Source organism: Camelus ferus, chromosome 1 (assembly GCF_009834535.1).
Source record: "Camelus ferus isolate YT-003-E chromosome 1, BCGSAC_Cfer_1.0, whole genome shotgun sequence".
Taxonomy (NCBI): Eukaryota; Metazoa; Chordata; class Mammalia; order Artiodactyla; family Camelidae; genus Camelus; species Camelus ferus.
In genome coordinates this window covers 109,953,088-109,978,061 of record NC_045696.1, presented here as the reverse complement: position 1 = coordinate 109,978,061, position 24,974 = coordinate 109,953,088, and the positions used below count along the sequence as shown (strand labels likewise).

The window sequence follows — 24,974 nt, the reverse complement described above, 5'->3', positions numbered from 1 at the left end:
ACAGCCTTAATCTAACTTCAAGGCATCCAACATGCTTTGTTTCCATTCTCACTTCAAAGCCAAGTCTTTTCTTCATACTGGGCAAAGGAAACAGCCTTATCCACAGACCTTTGAAGATCCTTACCTGTTACATAGTAAAAGACCCAGTTGTCTTCTTTGTTCACAGATGTCCACGTGTGATCCAGCAGACACGTCTCGGCAGGGTACAGACCCTCTGGGGACTGTAGCACATGAATGAGGTGTGTAGCCAAGGCTGGGTGGAGGGTGACTCGGAGCCTGCCTACAGAGCAAGACACACCTGGTTTGCACCTTGACTCTGCCACATACCAGCTGTGAGATCTCAGGCAAATTATATAACCTCTTTGCTTGTTTCTTCATCTGTAAGGGAGCTGCGATAAGTAACACCTAGCTTGAAGGCTTATTGTGTGAGTTACATGAGACAGTGTAGGAGTTCCACTTGCTATTGCTGTGTAACAAACCACCCCAAAACTTAGAGGCTTAAAACAATGATACCATTTGTTTTGTTTATAAACCTGCATTCTGGACAGGACTTGGTGGGGACAGTTCATCTCTGCTTCACTTGGGATCAACTGGGCTAAAGTCTCCGGAGGCTCACATATCTGGCAGTTGATGCTGAGGGGACTCCTACAGCAGGGGAGCTTAAAGAGCTGGGACCTTTGGGCATCTCCCTCCATCTCCGATGTCATCCACCCAGAATGGCGGCTTCAGGGAAGCCAGACTTACTACAGGTCACGTTTTATGACCTCTAGTGGACCTTGGAACTCATAGTGTCTCTTCTGCCATTGTCACAGGTCTGCCAGATGCAGGGCGAGGGAACACGGACCCCATCTCTGGATGAATGTCAATATCACACTGTAGGAAGAACCTGTGGGGTGAGATATTTTGGTGTAGTCATGTAGGAAATACAGTCTGGCATAGTAGTCACATACATAACATAGTACCTGGATCAGAGTAGGACCAAATAAATGATACTTACCTGACCACTACTACCACCACCACCACGGTTACTGTAATCACTTCTATTATTAATATTATGGGTTATATGTACCTGTCACCATTGATGTTCTGGCGATGTTCTGGCAAGCACCTTTCCCACATTGGTTGAGATCCACAGACTCAAAGCTATTTCCAAGAAATCATTTAATGGAAACCGTGCTGTTGGCCCAAAATTTCTGCAGCAAAATTTGCAGTGAGTGAAGGTGATATCGTCATTGTGAGTGGAGATTGGCTGTGGATACACAAGCTGTAAATAAAATGAAATCGAGGTTGGGGGAGCAGAGAGCTTCCATATAAAGGCTTCCATATAAAGTTGAGTTTGTCAGGTACCCGCATCTTCCTCCGCAATGATGACACCCCGTGGAGACCCCTGTTCCCAGCACTCCCATCCCACTCTCTTAGGGAAAGAAATGCAGCATTAGCTTAGCAGGTCCTTTAATTCACAGCAGGGCCTACCCACACCGCAATGCATGGAATTCTGTGGACTGGCATGCCTCGGTGCGACCCCACTGAAGACCAAGCGCAGAATTTGGACTTCATCCATTGAAAGGCATCAGCTTGGAAAGAGCCCCGGAGAAAATAAAGACCAGTGAATCCAAAGTGCAAAATCATGGAGTCAGCATGGACTCTTTTCCTAATGGAAAAGGATCTCTACAGCCACCCCTAATCCTCCGCTGGCTTAGGGTGCTCTGGGGAGCAGCTGCATTTAGAAGCTGACCCACTTGTCACCGGCTGCCTCCTGAGCGGCTGCCTCTGCTCTCTTGCAGTCTGTTTCTGGACCTGGGCTGCCCAGTCCCAGTCGTCTCCACAGGCAGCTGGTGGCGCACACAACCCAGGGATAACAAACACATCTTTTGAGGCTGTGCTTTACAAATGCAAATTGGTTACACTGCAGGCAATGCAAATTGGTTACACCACGGGCAGACAGTTCAGATTCCATTTGTTCCTGGCTCACTTTAGGTTAAAAAGGTGCAGGGGACAGGGAATCCAGCCAGGCCAGAGGGCATTGTTTCCAGAAAAAGCAGCATCTGAAGGAGCAGAGCAGAGTGGGATGGAGCACTGCTGTAGCTCATCTGTTTTTATCTCAAACTTCCTAAATGCCTGGACCATTTTCTGCATGGCGTCCCCACCCTACCTGTTCTCCATAATAGTAATCAGGTGGATGACATGGTCTTCCCTAACAAAATGAATCGCTGATCCTCTGCAGGCCCTTAGGGCAGGGCCTCTCAGAAACTTTGATGAGATCAGAATCACCTGAAGGCTTTATTTAAAACAAACAAAAAAAGACACAAATTGCCTAGCCTGTTCCCCGGGTTTCTGATTCAGTAGGTCTGAAATAGGGAGTCAAGAGTCTGTCTCTACCAAGTTCCCAGGGGATGCTGATGCTGGGGGTCACACTCAGAGCAGCTCCTCTGGCAGTACATCTCCCTCTATGGTGGTATCGTTAGATTCTGTTTTTCATTGTTATTTTTATAGCGAAGACTTAGATCAGTACGGTCCAATGGAAATATGAGCCACAAATATAATTTAAATTTTATAGTAGCCACATTAATAAAAGAATTAAATTAATTTTGATGACATATTTTATTTAATCAAGTATATTCAAAATATTATCATTTCAGTATGGCATCCGTACAAAAAATTATTCATAGGATAATCTACACTTTTTGTACTAAGTCTTCAAAATTAGGTATGGATTTTACACCTACAGCACATCTCAATTTGGACTAACCACATGTGGAGTGCTTTACAGCCACATGTGGCCCAGTGGCTACCAGATTGGGTGGTGCAGACATAGATAATGCTTACTGTGTACTAGACAGTGTTATAAACCCTATATATGTTAACTCATTTAATCCTCACAATAATCCTAGTGTTATTCCACAAGGGGAAGGGAAAAGACCCCAGTTCTTGTCAAAAATAAGAATTCAGACAGGAGACAAAGCGTTGTGTAGCAAAAACTTTTAAAGGTTTTATTAGCATAAGGAAACTACACCTCCAAGAACAGGAGGCAGGTTGATCCAAGAGCGGATAGCAAGGGTCTTTCTTCGCCTCTTTTCTTATACCCTGGCTTAGAGGCGGTCTCTTGATTGACTGACGGCATTTGCCCCCGGAGTGCTGAGTCACGCTCGTCCCTTTTTGTGCCTGGGCTTGCCCATGATGCACACAGAAAAACCCACTGGCAAGGGAGGAGAGACTAAACCGCAATGCTGATTATATTACAGTGAGCATTGGGTCCTGTCCGGTTAGGTCCTTGTCGCCAGTGCGCAACTGCAGCTGTTGGGTTCTAACCAGTTTCTTGCTGGCACTCATTTAGAGGAAGTAAAGCCCCTTTATGCTGAAGGCGGGCATACTGCCATCTTCCGGACCATTCCCCCTCTCCTCCACCTTACCTGCCCAGTGCCCCTGCTTATCTAACTACCTAGCACTAAGAGGTAGATAGTGTTATTAGTCCCATCTTACAGGTGAGGAAACTAAGGCACAGAGAGCTTCAGTAACTTTCCCAAGATCACTGAGCTAGAAAGTGGAGGCAGAGGTTTGAACCTTGGCAGTCTGGCTTCAGGGTCAGCCACCTTACCGCAAGGCTCTCCTGCTCAACAACAACTCCCGGAGGGTAGGGAGGAAGCATTAATCTGTGTGTCCCCATAGCTCAGACAGGACCCCCAGTAAGTGTGTGCTGAATGAGTTATTGAGAGAGAGAGGCAAGTGAGGAGGGATTTGTCAGACGTTCAGCCAACAGGACTGAGTAGCCTCCACTCATCATTCTCCGTGACTGGGTAAGAGGGAATATTTTAAAACTGAACTTGAACATAGTCCCCTGTGCTGTACAAAAGAAACATTTTTAAAATCTATTTTTATGTATAATGGCTAATATTTGTAAATCTCAAACTCCCAAATTTATCCCCTCCCATCCCCTTTCCCTGGTAACCATGATTGTTTTACTAAGTCTGCAAATCTTTTTCTGTTTTGTAGATAAGTTCATAGTGTCCTTTTTTCTTTTTTAGATTCCACATATGAGTGTAATAACCTTTAATGGAAAAAATATGAAAATGTATGTACATGCATGACTGGGACATTGTGCTGTGCATCAGAGACTGACACATTGTAACTGACTGTACTTCAATTTAAAAAACATTAAATTTGAAATGATCTATTCTCAAGGAGCTTTCAGGAAAGATGTGAGAAAATACACAATGTCAAGAATAAAAGTCTTACCTGTGACCATTTAGAGTGGCATCCACAATTAGGGTGCCTGGAGCCAGGAAGGGGTACCCAGAGAGAGGGTACCCAGAAGCAGTGGATCGTTAAAGGGATGTTAAGTGAAGTGGAAGGAACCCTGTGGAGTGAGACACAGGAAAGGATTGAGAAGAAGGGAGACTCGTCATCATCCCTGCATCAGCAGCACTGACAGGATGCCGTAACTTGCAGACATAGCTCCCGGGAAGCAGACCATGAGCTGCAGATTTGCATTCAGCACCGGTAGGGGTGTAAGGCATCAGGAGTGGGCACAGGGAGAAGCTGGGCTGCGATGCAGTCACACTGAAGGCCTCAGCCCACCCTGAGTTGGGGTGGCCCTTTACAGTCCTTCCAAATTGAGGCAAGTCCTTTAACCCCACGTGGACCAGTCACTGGATGTGGGTTTCCCAGGAAGAAGGTGTCACCTTGAGACGAGAGCAGCTCCTGAAGAGAAACTTGGCTGTGTGTCCTCAGCTGCCAGCCCTCCTAGCAGTGATGGAGCAGAGGCCTCCTTGCTATGGGGCAGAAAGAGGAACCTGGCTGGTGGACAACAGTGTCCACTACACCAACTCAGTGCAAAATGTAAAGAACCAACAAGAGGGCATCCTGGCGAATGGAAGTCACGGGACCGAATCCCAACATAGCCAGCTTGCATGGGGAATGGTTGCAAGGCCACACAATTAGGGAGTGAGTTTACCCCTAGTTCTGTTTGGTTCCAGTGCCCATGTTCTCTCCACACTTCTCCAGGAAAGAGAAGTAGAGAGGTGAAGAATAGAACGTAAACCCCCATATTACCAAGCGTCCTAGTCCTAGATCTGTGGTATTCAAACACTGTATGTTCTAGATTCTAAAAGAAATCTGGACCACATTTGGGGGCCACGTTTGCCTGTGTACCTTGGTCACCTGACTCGTTGGCTGCTGGGGCTGGAGTAAGGGGGAGAGCGGCTAAGGAAGTTTCAGTGACAGGGACCATCCCCGCTTCTCCCCTACCTGGGAGGTCAGGGCAGCTACCTTCCTACTGCTAGGAGGGTGTCCACAAAAGACAACATTCCCAAGTTGGGCTATGGTGGTGGCTGTCACACCACCCCCAGTCTTGGCCTGGGGATCAGCGCCTTTCAGGCATGTGCCTCAGTTTTTATCCTAGTCTTATTTTCTGGGTCCAGATCAGAGGCAGGGTATGGACTGTGTGCATGAAGTAGAGCCGGATCAGAGTGGAACAGCCTTTGCAAGCCTGACTCTTTAATCATCCGCTTGTCCTCTCTCTCCAAGGTCTGCTGAAACCAAGAGTCCTTTGATCAGGTGGTGACCTCACTGGGAGCAAAAGAAATCAAGCATTCCCACTAAAGGGTTTTTGCAACCAGTGGTGTCCGCAGTTGAAAATAGAAAAAGACAGAGAAGGGGCAAGGTGCAGCTCAGTGGTAGAGTGCGTGCTTAGCATGCACAAGGTTGTGGGTTCAATCCCCAGTACCTCCATTAAAATAAAAATAAAAATTTAAATAAAAAAAAAAGACAGAGAAGGAGGATAGAGAAAAGCAGGAATATACTTACATGTGCATCCTTGAATAAATCTCTCTGAACCTCAGTTTTAGGGAACAAGACCCAGCTCACAAACGCTTTTTTGAATATTGAATCAGTTTGCAGGAGTGAAATATTTGCTAATATAATAATACGTGTTTAATAAGTATGTATTCTTATTTCAAACATTAGCACACAATAAAGTGTTTCCCACCTATGGATAAACTTACCTTTACAGAATTTGCCAGAATTTTCTTGGCCAATATGCACTGTATTACCCATGGTGGGAGATAGGGTGTGAGCTGTCATCTCCATGGCTGAGACCAGGAAGGCAGTTTATCAGAGAACAAAGCCGCACTCAGCTTAGCCCTCAGTAAATGTTGACTGTATGACTGAAGAAATGAATAACTGTGGAATGGTAGTGAGAGGAGGCAGGTTTTCCTCCAGGAAGCCTTCCTGGGTGCCTCTGGCTTCCGTGGGTTCCCTGGCAAGCTGCCGCACATAAAAGCTGCTCCATCCAATGTAGTCCTGAGTTACAGACCACCTTCCATTGTCCTCTCCTTGCTCTGCGTGTGTATTCCTCTCCTCAGCTTGATGTGGACAAGATGGTTTTATTATTCTTTTCCTCTAGAAATCTCCCTCCAAGTCCACATTGAGTTATTCAGGTACCTAAATCCACAAATTTATATCCCAAAAGAGAATAATAAAGAGGTGGAGGGTGTGTACCCTTATAATTATATAGGACACCAGTTGAGGGTTTTTTTTTTTTATATCCTAAGATTTTGTGAAGATTGACTAAAATGATATACAAAAATTTCTCAGTAGAGTGCCTGGCACGTAGTAGGTGCTCAGTAAACAGAAGTTTAGCATGAGTGCCAGTATCAGTGTCAGTAATAGGGAGAAGGAGGGACAAGGTCAGAGGAAAGCTTTAATCCCCAAGCACGCACAGCCTGGAGGCTGAGTTTCAGAATTCAATTGTGAATCTAGTAACACTTGCCCAAAACCTAAATTATACCTTGGAGTGTGGGCATCCTGCCTTGAAATGGGAAATTAGACAGTTTCAGAAGGCTGCACAGCTGTGTTGCCTGAGCCGTTTTGTTCCAGGCTAACTGGAACAGGCGGTGAACCTTTGGCAACCGAGGAGAGCAGTGCCAGGAGCCTGTAGCCTGCTGTTAGGACCTGGGCAAGAATACCAAGCAGGGCTCCGAGCCGCCTGTGAGCGGGTGCGGGAGAGAGCAGACGCCCTTCCTGAGTCTGCCCCGCCCTGCCCGCCCCTCCCCCCAGACACTCTGCCACCATCCATCCCTGCCACATCCCTGCCAGCCTCCTCTTCTCCTCTGTCCTCGGCAAGCTCTCATGAGGCAGGGCGGCTGCAGACAGATGATGCTTCAGACTGTCAGTAAGCCCAGAAGGATGTTAGGTCAAAAGCCCCAATGTGTTTTTGTTTTTTTGGTTTTTTTAACTGAAGTATAGTCAGTTACAGTGTGTCAGTTTCTGGTATACAGAATAATGTCCCAGTCATGCATATATATACATATATTTGTTTTCATATTCTTTTTCATTAAAGGTTATTACAAGATATTGAATATAATTTCCTGTGCTATACAAAAGAAATTTATTTTTTATCTATTTTTATATATAGTGGTTAACATTTGCAAATCTCAAACTCCCAAATTTCCCCCTTCCCAACCCCTTTCCCCGGGTAACCATAAGATTGTTTACTATGTTGAGTCTGTTTCTGTTTTGTAGGTGAGTTCATTAGTGTCCTCTTTTTCCTTTTTTCTTTTGTTTAGATTCCACCTATGAGTGCTATCTTTCTCTTTCTGGCTTACTTCAGTTAGAATGACAATCTCCAGGTCCATCCATGTTGCTGCAAATGGCATTATTTTATTCTTTTTCATGGCTGAGTAGTATTCCATTGTATACATATACCACAACTTATTTCCCTAACCCTAACCAAATGCCCTTTTTAGGTAAGTGACTTTCAGGCACGATCAGGCCAGAACTCTGTTTCTTCTCCCCCTGGCTTTGGAGAATTTGGAGCTTAGGGTAGACAGGTGCCGGTGTGCTCAGCTTCTTTAGTCAGGTCTCAGGACTCTCCAGGGCTTCCTTTGGGGTCTGAAAGATCTCATTACAGTTGCTGAGAAGCCCACTTGGCCAGACGCCAAACTGTGGGGGTGTTGTTTCCTTTGGGTTTGTAGGAGCCAAGCACTGAGAGATACCATGGCTTCTCTAGGGATGCTGAGCCCATCACAGGCTGCCCTGTCACCTGCCACCCACAAAAGTCCTCCTGCTTTTCCTACTTCCTTACTGCTCTCATCAGAACCTCCCCAGAGCACATGCCTTGAGTCAGGAAGCCAAAGCTGAGACTTGTCTCTATAAAGCCCAAATCCTGGCGAACGCTCTCACACAACACATGAGAACTTTGGAAAGCAATGGAGGCTGACTTGCTTCTGTAATGAGGAGCGGAACTGGCAGTGGTGGGTACAGTGGTGGGAGGGGACCTTGGGAGGGAGGAGTCTGCAAGAAGCAGGTTCCATGCATCTCAGCCTTCTCCTGCTTCCCCGTGTTATGGATGTGTGTGTGTATGTATGCATTTGAACCTATTCGTGTTAATCACTGAAACAAGCAAAGACTGAGATGCTTACACACATGCACCATGTGGCCACGTCACAGGGCTCACAGTCCTTCCTGCTTTCTTGTGTTGATTTTGTCTTCAAAGACATACACATCTATAATTTTGTGGTAAGCATCCAACTGCAAATACCTTGAATGTGTGGAATTATTTAAGTATTCTTTGATTCTCCTACTTTTTTCAGAAAACATTACAAAGCTCACGGCCCCCCGGGGACCTAAGTGTAGTAGAAACTAAAAACACCAGTTTCCACCTTCTGATTGGCAGGCACTGTGTGGGGTCTCTAGGCCTCTTAGACTCATATTCCCTCCCCCAAAAGCACTCTGAAGTGAGGCGGTATCTTCCTTATTGTACAGCCAAGGAAAACAAAGCTGAGAAAACTTGCTTGAGGTCCCACAGCTAGCAAGTTACAGAACCAGTGTTATTACCGAGGCCAAACTCATTCTGCTCGCCGCACAGCAGGCCAGTAAATTGGGAGACAAGGTGTTGGGTCAAGGAAGAGTGACTTTATTTGGAAAGCCAGTAGACCAAGAGATGGCAGACTAATGTCTTGGAGAACTATCTTCCCCAAGTTAGAGTTCAGGCTCCTTTTATACTAAAAGGGGAGGGTAGTATGCTTGGTTGTTGCAAACTTCTTGGTCTAGGAATTCTTTGTTCTTGGAATCCTTTGTTCCTGCAGCTGTCCACGTGGGTCAGGTCATGGTGCCTCTGTAAACCTCCAACAAAACAAATGTTATTTTCTATTCTGCAACTTGTTATCTTTATATGAATGGAAAAGTGTTAATATCCTTAAAGCATAGAGCCTTAAAAATGGGCTGTTCTGTATATTTCAGGCTACGGGCAACATTTTTTTACAAAAGGTGCAGAACCAGCAAAACTAAGCCCAGGAAACAGAGCACAGGGTTAAAGCCAAAGAAACAGATCTAATATGGAGTCAGGCTTGTTCTTTTCTATTACACCAAGATGAACCTAAAACCCACCGACCCCAGGTCCAGGCCTTCCCACCACGCCCTGGGCTGAAGGGCTCTGTGGGAAGCAGGGCCACGTGTGAGCAGAGTGCCCTGGGAGCACTGAGCAGGGAGCTGCCGTCTTTGACTGGATGAACTGAGAAGCCATGATCCCATCAAGACAAGGTGACAGTCGGGTTGGGGTTTTGGAGATACCCCAACATCATCTACTGACTACATTGTCACCTAGCAAGAAAGGGGTAGGGGCAGAAAATATGCATGTGAATGGATACATCCACGTCCAACACCTCATACGGCTTTCATGTTCAGCGGGCAGGGCGATCTAGCCCCGTGCTAATGATAAATAAGCTTTTATGTTCATGCAGCCTGCTTCCTTGGTCAAGAGTGTTTCTATTATGCAAGGTGGCATTTACCCTGGCCCCTCAGTTGGAATTTGAACAGGTTAAAATACAATGTGTGCAGGTTGTTAGTCTCCCTGACCCTTTCACCTCCAAGCTCCACACTTTGACTCTAAATGAGAATATTTTAGATGGTGAGAATCAGAGGAAATATCAATAGATACACCAAGAGTCGGAATTTTCCTCCCCTCTCTCTCTAAGTGGGCTCCCAGGTGTATCCGTGGCTGCATGCTCTCACTCCAGGGTGCTGAGAAGTTAAGGAATCAGTATTGACACATTATTAACTGAAGTCCATACTTTATTCAGATTTCCTTCATTGCCCCTACTGTCCTTTGTCTATTCCAGGGTCCCAGCCAGGATACCACGTGATGTTTAGTTGTCATGTCTCCTTCGGTACCTTTTGGCTGTGAGTTTCTCAAACTCACAAGACTTTCCTTGTCTTTGATGACCTCAGTGAGGAGTCCTGATCAGATATTTCACAGAATATTGGGATTTTCCAGATGTTTTTCTTATTAGACTGGGGATGTAGGTTTGGGGAAGGAAAGCTACAGAGGTCAAGTGCCATCTCCATATCCAGGGTACCTACCATCACCATGACTTTATCACTGTTGATGCTGACCTTGGTCGCCTGGCTGAGGCAGTGTTTGTCGGGGTCTCTAATGTAAAGCATGGAACATTTTTACAAGCTTTGTCCTTTTAGTTCGGGAGAGTACAAAGCAGTCTGGGCCAATGCATTTGTGTTCTTCCCCATGATGTCAGCGAGACGTTACCTGAATATTAATGATCCTGTTATTTTATCAGAAGCTGAGCTAACCTTTTCATCCACCTAATTCTGACTCTCATTTTTGTTTGGAGGAAGTCTTTAAGAGAATGTCTTTAGTGTGTAGGTTTGTTCCCCTGTCACAGCTGATTTTCCTCCCTTCTAGAATGGCAGCTCCTTGAAGGAAATGATCATGTCTTCAATAAATAGGCACCATATACTACATAAATTCCACAGTGCAGTCACATCTTCGGTATGTGGTCACCTTATAACAGCCTCCACCTTTAGTCCATCTGTCCCCCAGCCCACAAATTACATGTGTGCCAAGGGGCTTCATGGCACTGCTAGTAAGCATTTGTTCCCTCCTTTCTTTGGGGGAACTTGGGGCTATAGATCAGAGAACTCATCATGTTACAGAAAGAGCCAGAATTGAGATGTTTCCCTTTCCTTGAATCTGGGTAGTAGACAAAGACAGTAAAGGAGCCCAAGACAAAATCACCAGCACTTAGAAGCCCCTGATGTTTAAACCCAGAATGGTCATTGAAAAAGCTTTAATTTCACTTCTACGTTGATGGTATTCAAGTAACTATTACTGCTTAACAAACCACCTCTAAAAATCTTAGTGGCTTAAAAACAACAACAATCATTCATTTTACTTATAAATCTACAGTTTGGGTAGGAATCACTTGTCTCTGCTCCCCGCAGACTGGGCTAGGGCAGCTTGAGTGGGGCTGGAAGACCCACTTTCAAGATCGCTCACTCCCCTGGCTAGCAAGTCGGTGCTGGCTGTCATCTGGAAGTTCAGCTGGGACTGAAGGCCAGGGGCCTCAGTTCCTTTCCACATTGCTCCCCGCCATGGACGACTCAGGCTTCCTCACAGCGTGGCAGCTGACTTCTGAGAGTAAGCACCCGACAGTAAGTACTAGGAGGCAGCTATACCATCTTTTATGACTTGGTCTCAGAAGTCACATAGCATCACTTCAACTGCAGTCACAGACCCACCCAGGCTCCAGGGGATGGGACATAGACCTCACCTCTCCATAGGAATGCTGAAGTCACATTTAGGAAGAATAAGTTGGTTGGCATGTGTTAAGGTGGTTATTTTTGGAAAATATAAGCTGTCACAGCTGGTTAGTGATTTGATTTAGAAGAATTTATTTTTTTCCCAGTTTTATTTAGATGCAGTTGACATACAACATTGTATTACAAGATAATGATTTGTGTCTATATTGTGAAATGATTATCGCAATGTTTAGTTAACATCAAGCACTTCACATAGTTTGAATTTTTTGTGTGTGATGTGAACTTTTAAAATTTACTCTCTTAGCAACTTTCAAATATGCAATACATATCGTGAACAATAGGCACCATGTTGTACATTATGCCCCAAACTTACTTATTATAACTGGAAGTTTGTACATTTTGACCACCTTCACCCATTTCCCCTACTCCCTACACCCCACCTCTGGGAACCACCAATGTGTTCTCTGCTTCTAAAGCTTGACTTTTTTTTAATTCCACATGTAAATGAGATCATAAGTATTTGTCTTTCTCTGTCTGACTTATTTCACTTAGCATAATGCCCTCAAGGTCCATCCAAGTTGTTGCAAATGGCAGGATTGCCTTCTTTTTTGTGGCTGAGTAATATTCTTGTGTGTGTGTGTGTGTGTGTGTGTCCCACATTCTCTTTATCCATTCATCTATCAGTAGACATTTAGATTGTCTCCATGTCTTGGCTACTGTAAATAATGCTGCAGTGAACACGGGGGAGCAGATACCTCTTCAAGATAGTGATTTTGTTTCTTTCAGATACGTACCCAGAAGTGGGATTGCTGGATCACATGGTAGCTCTATTTTTAATTTTTTGAGGACCCTCCATACTGTTTTCCACAGCAGCTATACCAACTTCCATTCCCATCAGCTGTGCACAAGGGTTCCCTTTCCTCCACATCCTCACCAAAACCAGTTCTCTCTTATCTGTTTGATAACAGTCATTATAGCAGGTCTGAGGTATTATCTCACTATGGTTTTGATTTGCATTTCTCTGATGATTAGTGATATCGAGCACATTTTCTTGTACCTGTTGGCCATTTGTATGTCTTTGGAAAAATGTCCATTCAGACCCTTTGCCCCATTTTTAAATGGATTATTTGGCTTTTTCTTTTTCTTTTCTTTTCTTTTCTTTTCTTTTTTTTTTTTTTTTTTTTGCTAATTGAGTTGTATAAGTTCTTTATATATTTATGTTTGTTGTGGCCAAGGTGCTGGACTGCGTATAGGGAATAACCTTGAACCAGACAGTCTCTGGCCTCTTAACAGCACAGAGTTGAGACAGGGAAACATAAGACACTGGGCATTTCCATTCAGAGATGAGGCCTGGAATAGGGGTCAGCTTAGAGGTTACCAGCCCACAAGGAGGGACTCCTAACAAAGTCTTCAAGGCCCAGCAGGAGTTCTAGGTGGAAAACGCTTGCCCCAGTTGGAACGGAATGACTAAGGCAAAGAAGCAAAAGCTGAAGGTGAAAGTCAGCGTGGTTGCCCAAGTGTTTCTTCTTCAGGGGGACGTTTTGCTTTTTGATTGTGGCCATCACAGCTGTTACTGTTGTTATGTCATTGCCTGTCTTCATGAAGTGTCCTCCTCCTCATGTAGGACATTTTCCTGGATCAAAAATTGCTCAGTACCTGAGGTCTCAAGCAGCCTAATCAGAGAAACCTGGGTTTAAATCCTGGTACTGCTACACGGTGGCCGTTTTGACCTTAAACAAATGGCTTAATGTTAGCATGGAGGTGATGGGAGGACTCAGACTGCAAATTTGTCATTCTTGCCTGTTCCCCGCTCCCAAGAAAGGACCTGGACTGTGGGTGCGTGCACATGTGAGTGCAGTCTTTGTTAGGAAGCTGTGGTCTGTCAGCCTCCCAGAGCTGCGGCACGGGGTGGATCCATGCCAGCTGGAGACCTTGAGTGTGTCTGGGGCACCCACGCCTCATCTCACATGCTTTTCTTGCCTGCATTTGTTCTAGAGATTGTACTCTGAGCGGTAATTCCCAGTGGAGTCATGGGCCTCACCAGCCTAGCTGTTGAACCCATGATCTGCAGACATTCCTGGAACCCACCAGGTGATGGCCTCAGGTGTCTCTAAGAGCTAAGCAGGACCCTCTGTCCTTGAGCCCTGTGGCCTGAGGCATGTCCCAGCAGGGCCTTGATGGGAGGGAACATTTGGAATGTGGCTTCCTGGAAAGAGAGTAGCAGCTAAGATGTGCACCCCAAACTCCTCTTTTTCTTTATAAAAAGACTCCCTTTCACAAAACGAGTACCTGTTAAGAGCAGCCGCCCAGCTCACCCTAAAGCCCGCGATGCATGTTTGTTTGAGTGAGGGAACCGTGCTCTGAGGAGTGAGGGGGGTTTGATCTTAAAACAAAAGGGCTCACTGGAGTTCAGAGGATGGAGCACCTGAATCCCAGGACCACATAAAGAGATCCCTGTGGATTTGGAACATCCATGGGACTGGCCGGGGAGTGTGTGGCCCAGGGTAAGGATTCCACTTTGTTCGGCCTCAGCCTTCTCATTTGGAAAGTGGACGAGTTAGATGCCAGAGGGCCCTAGGATCCCTTCCAGTTAAAAGACAGTAACCCGGAAATGAGAAGAGCTGTTTCCCGGCAAGATGGTATGTTACTGCCCATGCAGAAAACAGACTCCCTGATGGCCAGGCTTGGTAGGCCTGGATTCTCCTTCTTCTTGTTGAAACATCGGATGCAGAAGCTAAATTCCCAAGTGTTCCAAATATCTATTGCTGCAAAACACCCTCTCCCCCCGACTGTGGATTAAAGCAGTAACAATTGTTTTTTGTGCCCCTGATTGTTAGGTTGACTGGGCTCAGCTGGGCAGCTCTGACTTGGGGTCTGTGTGGCTGTGGCCAGCAGTGGCCAGGCCAGGCTCGTCTCCCGGGCTCCTCTCTCATGTCGATGCCCGGCTGGACCTGAAACAGCTGGGGCTCCTCCTCTCTCTCTCTCTCTCTCCCCAAGGGCTGACCTTGACTTCTTACACAGAACGGAAGGCCCCCAAGAAACACCTGCAGAAGCTTCATGACCTTTTCTACCCCTGGCCTTGGAAGCCACGTGGTGTCATTTCTACCCCATTCTGTTCACAAAGGCTCACTTAGGCTCAGAGGGAAGAGGAAACAGACCCCTCTGCTTGCTGGGAGGAGTGTCCGAGAACTTGCAGGCAGGATTTTAAATCATCACCCCCAGCATCCAGGCTGGCCATCGTGCTTAGTGACAGGGGATGGCTGAGAAGGCATCTCAGACCCTGCTGTTCTGTCACAGGGTTTTGAGGCATTGGAGCAAATATCTGGCAGTGGAAACCTGGTTGAATGGGGAGGGAAGCTCTCCTTAGAAGAAGATATTTAAAAGTACAAGGAAAATGAGATAGAATTCTGTATGTGCAGGAGAAAATGTATCCATATAATAAATGTGTCCTGTGTGTGTAAGCGATTTTAAGAGCAAAATTATACAATTAATTGAATTAGTGAAACGATTGTGTGCACCAGATGCCAGGATTAGGGAAGAGGAGAGAATGAGAGTGGGGATACCCAGCTTGTACTGCTTCAAGTTTCCCCCGTTACTTACAAAAGAAAGTTAATTGAATAACTTGTTAAAAGCACCCTAAATGTATAATATAGAACCCTGAAATGGAGAGAGACGAAAACAGGATTAAGAGGGAAGGAAAATGAAAAGACCAATAATAGAAAATCAGTTCTTAAGAGACTGTGGACCATTGCTTCTGAAGGTGCAGAGCAGGGCAGTGAGTGAACGTGGCTGAGTGTAGACTCTGGGGCCGAGCTGCCGGGTTCAAATCACGGCTCCCCGTCCCCAGCTGTGTGGTAGGAGGGAGCGTTCTGTGCCTCTCTGTGCTGCTTCTCCTCGGTCACAACAAGGAGCTAATAATAGGACCTGCCTCATCGGGTGGTTGGGAGGATTAAAGGTGTCAGGACAGCCCTCGCCCTCCTAGCACGCATGTTCTCAGGAAGCGCTCAGGACGGATTGGCCATTTCGCTCGTCACGAATTTCCTCCTTGCCTTTGCCAGATGCAAGTATCCTGCCCAATGGGAGCTGTGGGCAGCCAGCCGAGTAAACAGAAGGAGGAAGGCCTTTCTTTTCCTTGGGTCCTGGGATCACGTATGCATTGGAATTCAAGGGAGGAGGAGGCCTTCCTGCGCCATCTAGGCACCCATCAATCTGCAGGATTTCCACCCTCTACACTTGTCCTTATTCCAACATGCTTTAAAAATCGGTTCCATATTTAAAACATGTCAAGTTAGATTTTAGTTATAGATTCTCTGACATATTTGGAATCAGAGCCTCAGGAGTCTATTATGCAAATCCATGCAAATGATATGCAAAGAGGAGGTAGTCCCAGATTGTGAGGAGGGGAGTGAGCAGGCCAGCACAAAGGGCCTGGAGTGAAAATTTGCATCTGTTAGGGGAGCCCTGGGTTGAAGGCCTTGCACAGTTATTGTGACAGTCTGTGCCTTGCATTCAGTCCTTAACCTTTTGTGCCAAGGATAGACATTGTCCACAGTGAAGGTGACGGTGCAGGTTGAAGGGGATGTTTGGGCAGCAATGTTGCAGCAGTTTTTATGACACAAATGAAGTTGCTTTGAAATAATGGCTGTGATCCAGGCTGTGTCTCCAACCAGCTGTGTGTTCTTGGACAAATCACTTCACTCCTTCCGTTGCCTGCTCTGTGAAATGAGGGTATTGGGTTAAGTTGCCTGTAGGGCCCCAGTCACTGTGTGACAGCGAAATGTCACCCTCCAGGTGAAAACCCTTTGCATCTATGATGGTGGTATCCATTCATTGCACCAAAGGCTAAGGGGTAACTTAACAGTCCTCCTAGAGAGAAAAATAACTTCAGGGGATGCTGGCAACTCAAAAGAGCCCCAGCAAGGGCAACTGTGTTCACTTCCACTGTCAGTCTTATCAGAGAACTCCAGTCATACGCTTCCAAGCTGGAAGGATTTGAGCCCCTGGGATGCTCGTGGGGGAATTTCTTTCCCTGAGTAATTTGAAGACCAGGATGCATTAAGCCCTCTGCCTCTAGAGTCTGCAGAAGTTCTCCCATAGGCCAAGTGGTTTCCCCTGCCTGTCCCTGGGGTCCTGTCTGACAGCTCTGTGCCACCCTTGATGCTGCTGCCAGAAGAAGGCAGGGCCCTTAGTCTCAGCCTCATTGTACTGAACACACCTGTGGGCCCTTCACTTGAACTCCAGCTGTCTGTCAGGGCACCACCAGCCGGGCACAGGTGTGAGCTGACAGCCTCTCTGCCCAGGGCTTCTGTAATTCAGCCACATGGGTCTCGTGGAGGAGCGGGGAGTCAGGTGGAGCGAGCACCGGCATGGGGAGGGGGGGCTGCCTGTGCGTTGTGCTCCGCTCACAGACAGTTCCAGGTGCGTCTGCTCAGCTCCTCAGCCATCCCCAGTAGATGTGAGTTGCCCAACCTGCCCTGGGGTTGATTTTCCCTGTTTCACTCATCTCAGACCCCCATGGCTGTCCCCTCAGGTCACTCCCCAAAATAAACTCCCGGCACACAAGCCCTGGTCTCCGCACTCTCCTTTTTCGGGGATCTCTAACTGAAGACACTTACTTCAGTCTGCTCGGGCTGCTGTGCCCAGTGGCATCACGGGCTAGGGGTTTAAACAACAGAAATTCATCTCCGCATAGTTCTGGAAGTCCAAGATCAAGGTGCCAGCAGGGCTGGAATCCCCTGAGGTCTCTCTTCTTGGCTTACAGACATCTGGACTCTCACTGTGTCCTGTCAAGGCCTCTTCTCTGTGCCCGAGCATTCCTGGTGTCTTTCTCTGTGTCCTAAGCTCCTGTTCTGCTAAGGATACCAGTCAGATTGGATTAGGACCCACCCCAGTGGCTTCATTTTGCCCTAATCACCTCTTCAAAGGCCCCATCTAACATACAGTCCCATTCTGTGGCTAGGGATTCAGCACATGGATTTGAGAGGATCACAGTTCCACCCATAACAACACATATTGAACCAGGATGCTCATGAACCAAACAGAGGCTTATAAAGGAGTGTCCCTCAACACCCCAGTGGTCATGACCACCAGCCCTAGAAATAGATTGTCCCTGTGGAGTTAAACTGCCAGGGAGGGGCTGGAATGACCCTGAACCGGTCACAGCCCAGAGGCACACATTCCCTCTGTGGCTGTAACTTGTCCTCTTCCCGCCTCATTGATGGCAGGGTCCAGGAACAGCACTGTGTTTGGGATACAGCCCGGGTGTCACATACTTCTGCTATTGCGGGAGTTTGAACATGTTACTTAATCTCCCTGAGCCTCAATTTCCTGCCCTATCAAGTGGTTATGAGGGTTCAACTGAGCTTGAAAGACAGGCCAGAGCAGAGGCTCAGTTAATGGTTTTTACGATTAACCCAGATAAGCAGAAAACACTGTTGGTGTATGGGCAATACCATGAATGAAAGTTTACAAAAAAATAGGTTTATAGGACAAATTGTTGGTCCTGGAGAAGTGGGTGCTATGGTTTCTGTTCAATCTGTAGTCCCTCAGCCTCCCCCACCCACTAAGGTAGATGTGCAGGGTGAGGGGACACTGGTCCACTCAGACCCCACCCCACAACTAAGCTGGAGGAGGCCTCAGTGGTCCTGGGCCTTGTTTCAAAGGTGTGTCAAGAGAGCTCCTCCTCCTCTCTGCTTCTAGAAACTCACCAGGGCCCCTGCCTTCTCCTGTCAACTTTGCTGACCACCTCGGACCCCCCAGAAGTCACCGCCAGGGCCCCTGCTTTGACCATTGTCCTGCTGCAATCTGGTGGGGGAGGGAGACTCCAAGAGAGTTAGCAGAGACAGAGCTTTACCACTGTCTGGGCAGCTAACAGGGCTGAAGGAAGGGCCTGAGAGCAACCAGGCAGGGGTTCATGTGAACAAGGAGGAGCTCACAGGTCAGAATCAGGCCTTAGAGGTCTTTCCAGCACTCCTCTGTGACAGACACTCTTCCCTGCCCATGTGCTGTACGCTGGGGAGGAGGGGTGGGGCGGCCTTCTGGTCTATAACCCAGATAGGTCCTACATCTCACATTTACACGAGGTATTATTTTTAAAGATAGGCACATGCTGTTGTGATTAATAAAAATCCACACGTATTAAGAAGAGGTGTTAAATGCATAGGTTTTTGTCCTTGTGCACTTTCTCGGTGAACTAAAAGCATACACACTGACCATCATGCGCAGTCCAAGGTTTTTTTTTAATGCCCAGAAGGGTTCTTCCTACTCAGAAAGGCTAGGCTGTGGTTTTCACAGAGTTCAGCCTCACGAGCATCGTCGGAGAAGCAGTTAAAATGACAATGGAACACACCTTCTCTTCCAGGCTCCGCGCTGTGTGCTTTACAGGTGCCAGATCTGGTCTCTGGACCCCTGTCCCCTTCTGCCTGTCACTCTCCAGTGACACTGAGATGTCTGCCTGGTTTTAGGATCGTTTGTGGATTTGTACAGTGCTCACCCGGGGCCACAGACTGCCCTGTTCATTTTGGTGTTCTCCGGGGTCAAGGAGAGGGTAGACCCTCCTTAACTGTTTGGTAGGTGGGCCTGAATGAGCAGACATCTGTCGTCTGTACCTTTGTCTCGTTCATAAATGGAAGATTCAGAAAAGGCGTGGGAGCTGGTCAGCTCTGCCCACCCGAGTCCTCCTCACTGGCTCAGGGCAGCCCACGCAGAGCTGCCGGCTTCCCTGTGGTCAGGCCGGCCTCGACCGCTCCCTGGTTCACTGGGCCAGCAGGCACCGGGAGGCCACAAGCCCTTCCACACCCCCCACCCCTCCAGCCTGTTCCGAGAAGCTGCCCTTGGACGGGGGGCCATGGCATTTCAGATGCATTTGGGAAAGGGCCCCTTTAGCCGACTCTGGTTCCCCTGCAGCTGGGTTCAACCCCAAACAGGGGCTGGGTGGCACCCACCTGATGGACCTAACCCCAACTCCACATGGCCCTGTGTCTGCTGAGCATGGGCCTTGGGGAGGCTCCCGGTGTTTCCCATGAGTTCCCAGGCGTTCCAGGTTCGTGGGTAAGGAAGGCCCTGGGCTGAGCTGCTCCCAGGTGTTTCACCTCTGCTCTCTGTCTCCCTCTCAAGGCTTCCTCCTGATCTTGGCACTGACCGAAGCACCGGTGTTTGCTGCCCAGGAACCATCTCCCAGGGAATCTCTTCAAGTCTTCCCCTCAGGCACCACCCCAGGCACCATGCTGACAGCACCCCTCAGCTTCACCAGACACTCCTCCATGGTGGCTGCCCCTGCCTCCATGGTAACACGGACCCCTCATCCCGACAGACCCTCCTCACAGGCCACGGCTCCCATGGCAACGATGACGCCCCATCTGGACGGACACCCTCCTACAAACACTGTCTCCACCATCATGGCAACAGCAACCACTCCCCAACCTGAAGGCCCCCTGTCCACAGGGCCACCTCCTGCTGCCATGGCAACCACATCCTCCCACTCAGAAGGCCGCCCCCCAGGGGAGGCTACACCCACCATCCTGCCGACAAAGCAGAGGAGAGCCACCAGCCGCTCCCCCACAGCACCCTCCCGGGTGACCACACGTAGGCCCCCCAGGCCTCCAGGCTCTTCCCGAAAGGGAACTGGCAGGTTCACGCCCTGTCCCGCCTGCGCCCAGCGGTCACTCTGTGAGGAAGGAAGGCCAGCGGGGACGAAATCAGAGTTCCACACATCTGGGGCAGAAGCGGCCCCTGGGGAAAATCTTCCAGATTTACAAAGGCAACTTCACAGGATCTGTGGAGCCTGACCCCTCCACCCTCACCCCCCGGAACCCACTCTGGGGTTACTCCTCCTCGCCACAGCCCCAGACAGTGGCCACAACCTTGGCACCCAGCAGGACCTCGTGGGTACCACCCACCACCCCCCTGGTGCCTGCAGAGGACAAGCCCAGCCTTAGCAGAGCAGACCAGGGGGGTGGTTCCACCTTCACCAGCCAAGGAGGGGAGCCGGACACCACACCAGCCTCAGGCACCCCTGCCGGTCCACAGCCTGCCCCAGTGCCTTCTCAGCACCCCCGCGGTGACCCGCAGGACAGCCCCAGCCACAGTGACTCCTGGCTTACTGTCACCCCGGGCATTAGCAGACCTCCATCTGCTAGCTCTGGGGTCTTCACGGCTGCCACGGGGCCCACCCAGGCTGCCTTTGACGCCAGTGTCTCAGCCCCTTCTAAGGGGCTTCCTCAGGGAACATCCTCAGCCCCTCAGGCTCCAGCCAGCTCCCCCGGGGTTTCAGGAAGCACTGTTTCCCAAGCCGAGGAAGAGGCTTTGGCCACCACCACCATGGCTGGCAGGGTGCCCAGTCCTCTCTCCACGGTGGTGTCCACGGCCACAGGAAACTTTCTCAACCGTCTGGTCCCCGCCGGGACCTGGAAGCCAGGAACAGCAGGGAACATCTCCCATGTGGCTGAAGGGGACAAACCCCAGCACAGAGCCACCATCTGCCTGAGCAAGATGGACATCGCCTGGGTGATTCTGGCCATCAGCGTGCCCATCTCCTCCTGCTGTAAGTGCCTCGCCCCTCCCCACGCCCCCCACTTCTACCTCCACGATGGCAACTTGCCCATCCCTACAATTCCTTTGCCCCAGAGCTGGGCAGTCCCTGCCAAGTGGGCTACAACACCCCCCAGAATCCCGGGAACGAGGTAACAGGACAAGAGTCATGGGTTATCACTCCCCACGTCCTCGGCTCTGCCAGGCCGTGGCTCAGGTGCCCACTGAGCATGAAGGCACGACTCCCAGGAGCTGGGGAGAACCTTACAGGTAGTCCGGTCCAATTCTGCATTTTGCAGAAAGAAACACCAAGCTGGACAGGGGACATGGCTCCCCCAGGACCCCCGAGTTAGTGAGACGCAGGGCTGGGAGGAGCGCTCAGAGCCTGTCTTCCAGGCCAGGGCTCTTGTCATGACACCACCCAGCCTGCTCACACATGGAGCGATGGGGCCCCAACACACCATCAGGGAAAGTTGGTGCTTTCAAACTTACAGCCTCCAATTAGCAGAGCCCTCACCTTCCTCCCCAGCCTCCCTTCTGGCTCCGCTGCAGTCCAGCCTTTCCTCTCTCACTTCTTCCCTTCCTCCTGTCTGTCTTCCCCCTCAGAAAGAAGAAGAGATGAAGCTTTGATCTTGCAGGAAGTTCTGTTAGTCTTGACAAAAACAGAGTTCCTGTAGTTCAGTTGAGGCTTGAGAGCTCCGTGTGAATTCAGCTATTCTCCTCCGCTGCCTGTTTTATTTGCTCATGGGTGGTGGGAGCTGATGCTCTGTGGACCCCACGTCATCTTTTGCTCTCACTGGTATGTGGGGAAGGGCTCTCCCCAGGCCACCAGCGCCTCCTGCTGCTGCCCGTCACTCCTTTCAAGACAAGTCGAGAGGCTTTCTCCCTGAAGAGCCTGGTGCAGTCACCTGGGACCTGAGGGCTTCCTTTATGCCTTCCCCACATACTTGATCCTTGGTCTTTAGGGATTCTCTGTTTGCCTCACAGGAATCCTCACTGTACGCAGCCCCACACCAGCCCACACAGCCATCATCCAGGCACCCTCTGAACCCTTCTGGGGGTGAGAAGCCCCCTGTCTTCTCCACTCACCAGCTTGTTCCCCTGTGACCCTCAGATTGTTTCCTGGTTCTCTTGGGGGCCTGAAATCTGCCTCCTCATAATTTCCACTCTTTGGTCCTAACCTGTGCCCTCTGAAACCATACAGAGCAAGTCTGTCTGCCAACCCCTGGAATATCTGAACTGGCTCTCAAGGGCAGCCTTTTCTTTTTTCCAAGCTGCTCATCCCTGTCCCTTCAAGTCTCTTCATAGGGCCGCCCTGCCCCGGCCCTGCCCCTATCTGCCCCTTCGGATGGCCTCCAGTTCCTGCCTGCACCCCACACATGCCTGGCTGTGGCAGAGGACAGCAGGTGGCAGTTCCTCTTTCTGGATCCTTTGGTCACATTCAGGCAGCCTGCACCGGCATCAGCCCCATTGGTTGTAAGGCCTCACGTCATGCCATGGGCTTGGCCTGATCCCAAGAGGAACGAAGCCCAGAAGTTTCCACAGAGGAGGCTGTTAGGCCAGGTCTCATGCTTTTCCTCATGCTGTGAGTCAACTGTCAGTGCAGGGCGTGTGTGCCTTTAACACAAACCTGATTTCTGCTTGGCCTTGTTCTCCAGCAAGATCCTTTGTAACCTGGAGTCCAGACTCTTTCCAGGAGCCACCTCTCCCAGTTCTCTGTCTCCTTCTAGTTGAAAAGCAAAGCAAACTTTCCGTGCCAGGGTGGACAGTCTACTTCTGCTCAAGGACCCACTTCAGGAAAAGTGAAATTGTTGGCAGGTTGTATATTTCATTCTTTCGTTAAGCAGCTCGATTGTCGCTCATGGAAACACACAGGTATTCCTAAAGCTGTGACTGCCCACTTCTAACACAGAAGAGTGATAATGAGAAAGTGCAGCACTATTAGCCAATAAATTATTAATAATGGTCCTATTTGAGAAGTAACCACATTAGGGACAGCTTTCCAATTTTCCATTCGTTCCATGTGTCCAGAGACTTCAGTTTACAGAGTGTGTTCCCATTTTTTTTAAATCATTCCTCCTTCAAGCAGACTAGCCAAAGTATAAAATAAAAACAAAAAAGTAAACACAGTGTCCAAGGAACACACCATAGACGTGGGGAGTAAGTCCCCAAGTGAAATGACTTGCCCAGGGTTCCAATCACAGGTGAGTCAGCCCAGGTCTGGGGATAGAATCTGTTGGGTTCTCCCCAGTATATCCAGAGCGCCCACTGTGTGCCAAGCACTGCTGCACGCACTAGGGACTCAGGGAATCGGAGATGTGTGGTGCGGCCCCCTCCCCAGCTGCCAGCGCCCTCTCCAGCCTCCACCCCCACAGGCCACACCCACCTGGGTTTGCAGTTCTAAAAGGATTCCTCTGGCCCTTTTGCTATGTATGAGTTTGAAATTAGATTTTACTGCAGAGCGGAAAACCCATGGGCTGCCTGAACCATGCCTACCCCATCAGCCAAGACAGAGGCAAGGACACAGCCCGGAGCTGCACCTCCAGGACGCTTCTGGCACAGACAGGAGCCTTCAGCTGCTGGGATGGAGCAAGTTACTTCGTAAAGGAAGATTGCCCCTGGGAACCACAACCCCCTCCTTTGGTGTCCCTCTGGCATTTCCAGTCTGAGGGAGGCTCTCCTGAGCCCTCACTCACCCAGGTTCCTGGCTCCCTCCATGTCCACCTCCCTGTCCTTATTCATGGCCCCGTGGGACCATCCTTAATCCTATGAAGGCCCAGATGAGGGGGACACTGAGCTGGAAGAACACTGGTCCAGCTTCAAAGCGCTGTGCTCTTTCCAAGCACAGCTGAGTAAATACGCAGGCTGTTTTCCTGACCCAGCCCCACTCCAGCCATCAGGCAAGCAGGCTTCCTCCAGGTGTGAGAGCCCCACATTTCAGACCCTCCCGGCAGCCACATTTGTCCTAATAAGCACACTCTACAGCCCTCGAAGAGGGGTCTCCTCCTGGCTAGTTTGCCAGCTATTTCAGGCCATCTGCGCTGGTAGCAAAGTGCGTGCACAGATTTCCTCATCTGGCTTTTCAGACCAGCCCCGGCTCTGGCTCTGCTTTTCTCCATCGAGCAGAAGCCAGACTCCAGATGGGGAGCTGCTGGGCAGGTGCGCAAATCCCTGGCCTCCAGTGGGAGCAGTGGGCGGTCAGAGCGAACCTCAGGCCTGCCCAAGAAGGGGTGTCAGCACTTCCACCTGCCCTTCCAGGTCAGGGGCCCCGCTCAGCGGCTGGGAGGATGTCTGTTGTACCAGGTCCGAGAAATGCTTTGTCTCCTGAGCCCCCCAGGGGACAGCCACATACATTTTCAGATGTGCCGAGAGCTGAAATTGATTGGATCCAGGCCACATTTGGCTGGGGCTGGGGAGCCATGAGGCTGAGCTGGTCTCTGCTGCCACCATCTGGATGCACAGCCCACCACCTCCTGCTACGAGCCTGTGGGCCTGAAGCCAAAGCGGTCCATCCTCACTCGTGGCTGTCTGGGCTCTGGGTTCTCATCAGGAGGTCATTGTGTGGCTCTGTCAGGCTCCCTGACCTGTCCCGCACATGCCACACCCATTCTTGAGAATGTCCTCATCCAGCCTCCCTGAAAAAGATGGGGGTTTATGGGTGAAAGAAGGAAACATCCACAGCTGGCCTTCATCAATCCATGTTGAGCTGTCCAAAGCAGAGTAGGCCTCTCTCTGAGCCCAGGATGTGCCCCTTGCCCGGAGCAGGCTGGCTTCCTTCCAGACGTACAGTAAATGCCATGCAAGCGTCAGCGCCGCCTTCAGAGATAACACATCCTTGTGCTCATGCGGCCCTTGGCCGTGTTACATGTTGTTCTGTGAGGGTTACTCAGATC

The 24,974-nt window shown here is 49.4% G+C and overlaps 1 protein-coding gene across 1 annotated transcript in view; it reads left to right on the top strand.

Moving 5' to 3' along the window:
• Positions 1-24,974, top strand: part of TMEM108 (transmembrane protein 108) — a 291,098-nt gene that overhangs the window by 255,819 nt on the left and 10,305 nt on the right. The window contains 2 exon segments of the mRNA XM_032488230.1: positions 19,669-20,179; positions 20,181-21,094. Of these exon segments, the coding sequence (XP_032344121.1) occupies positions 19,669-20,179; positions 20,181-21,094 (1,425 nt within the window).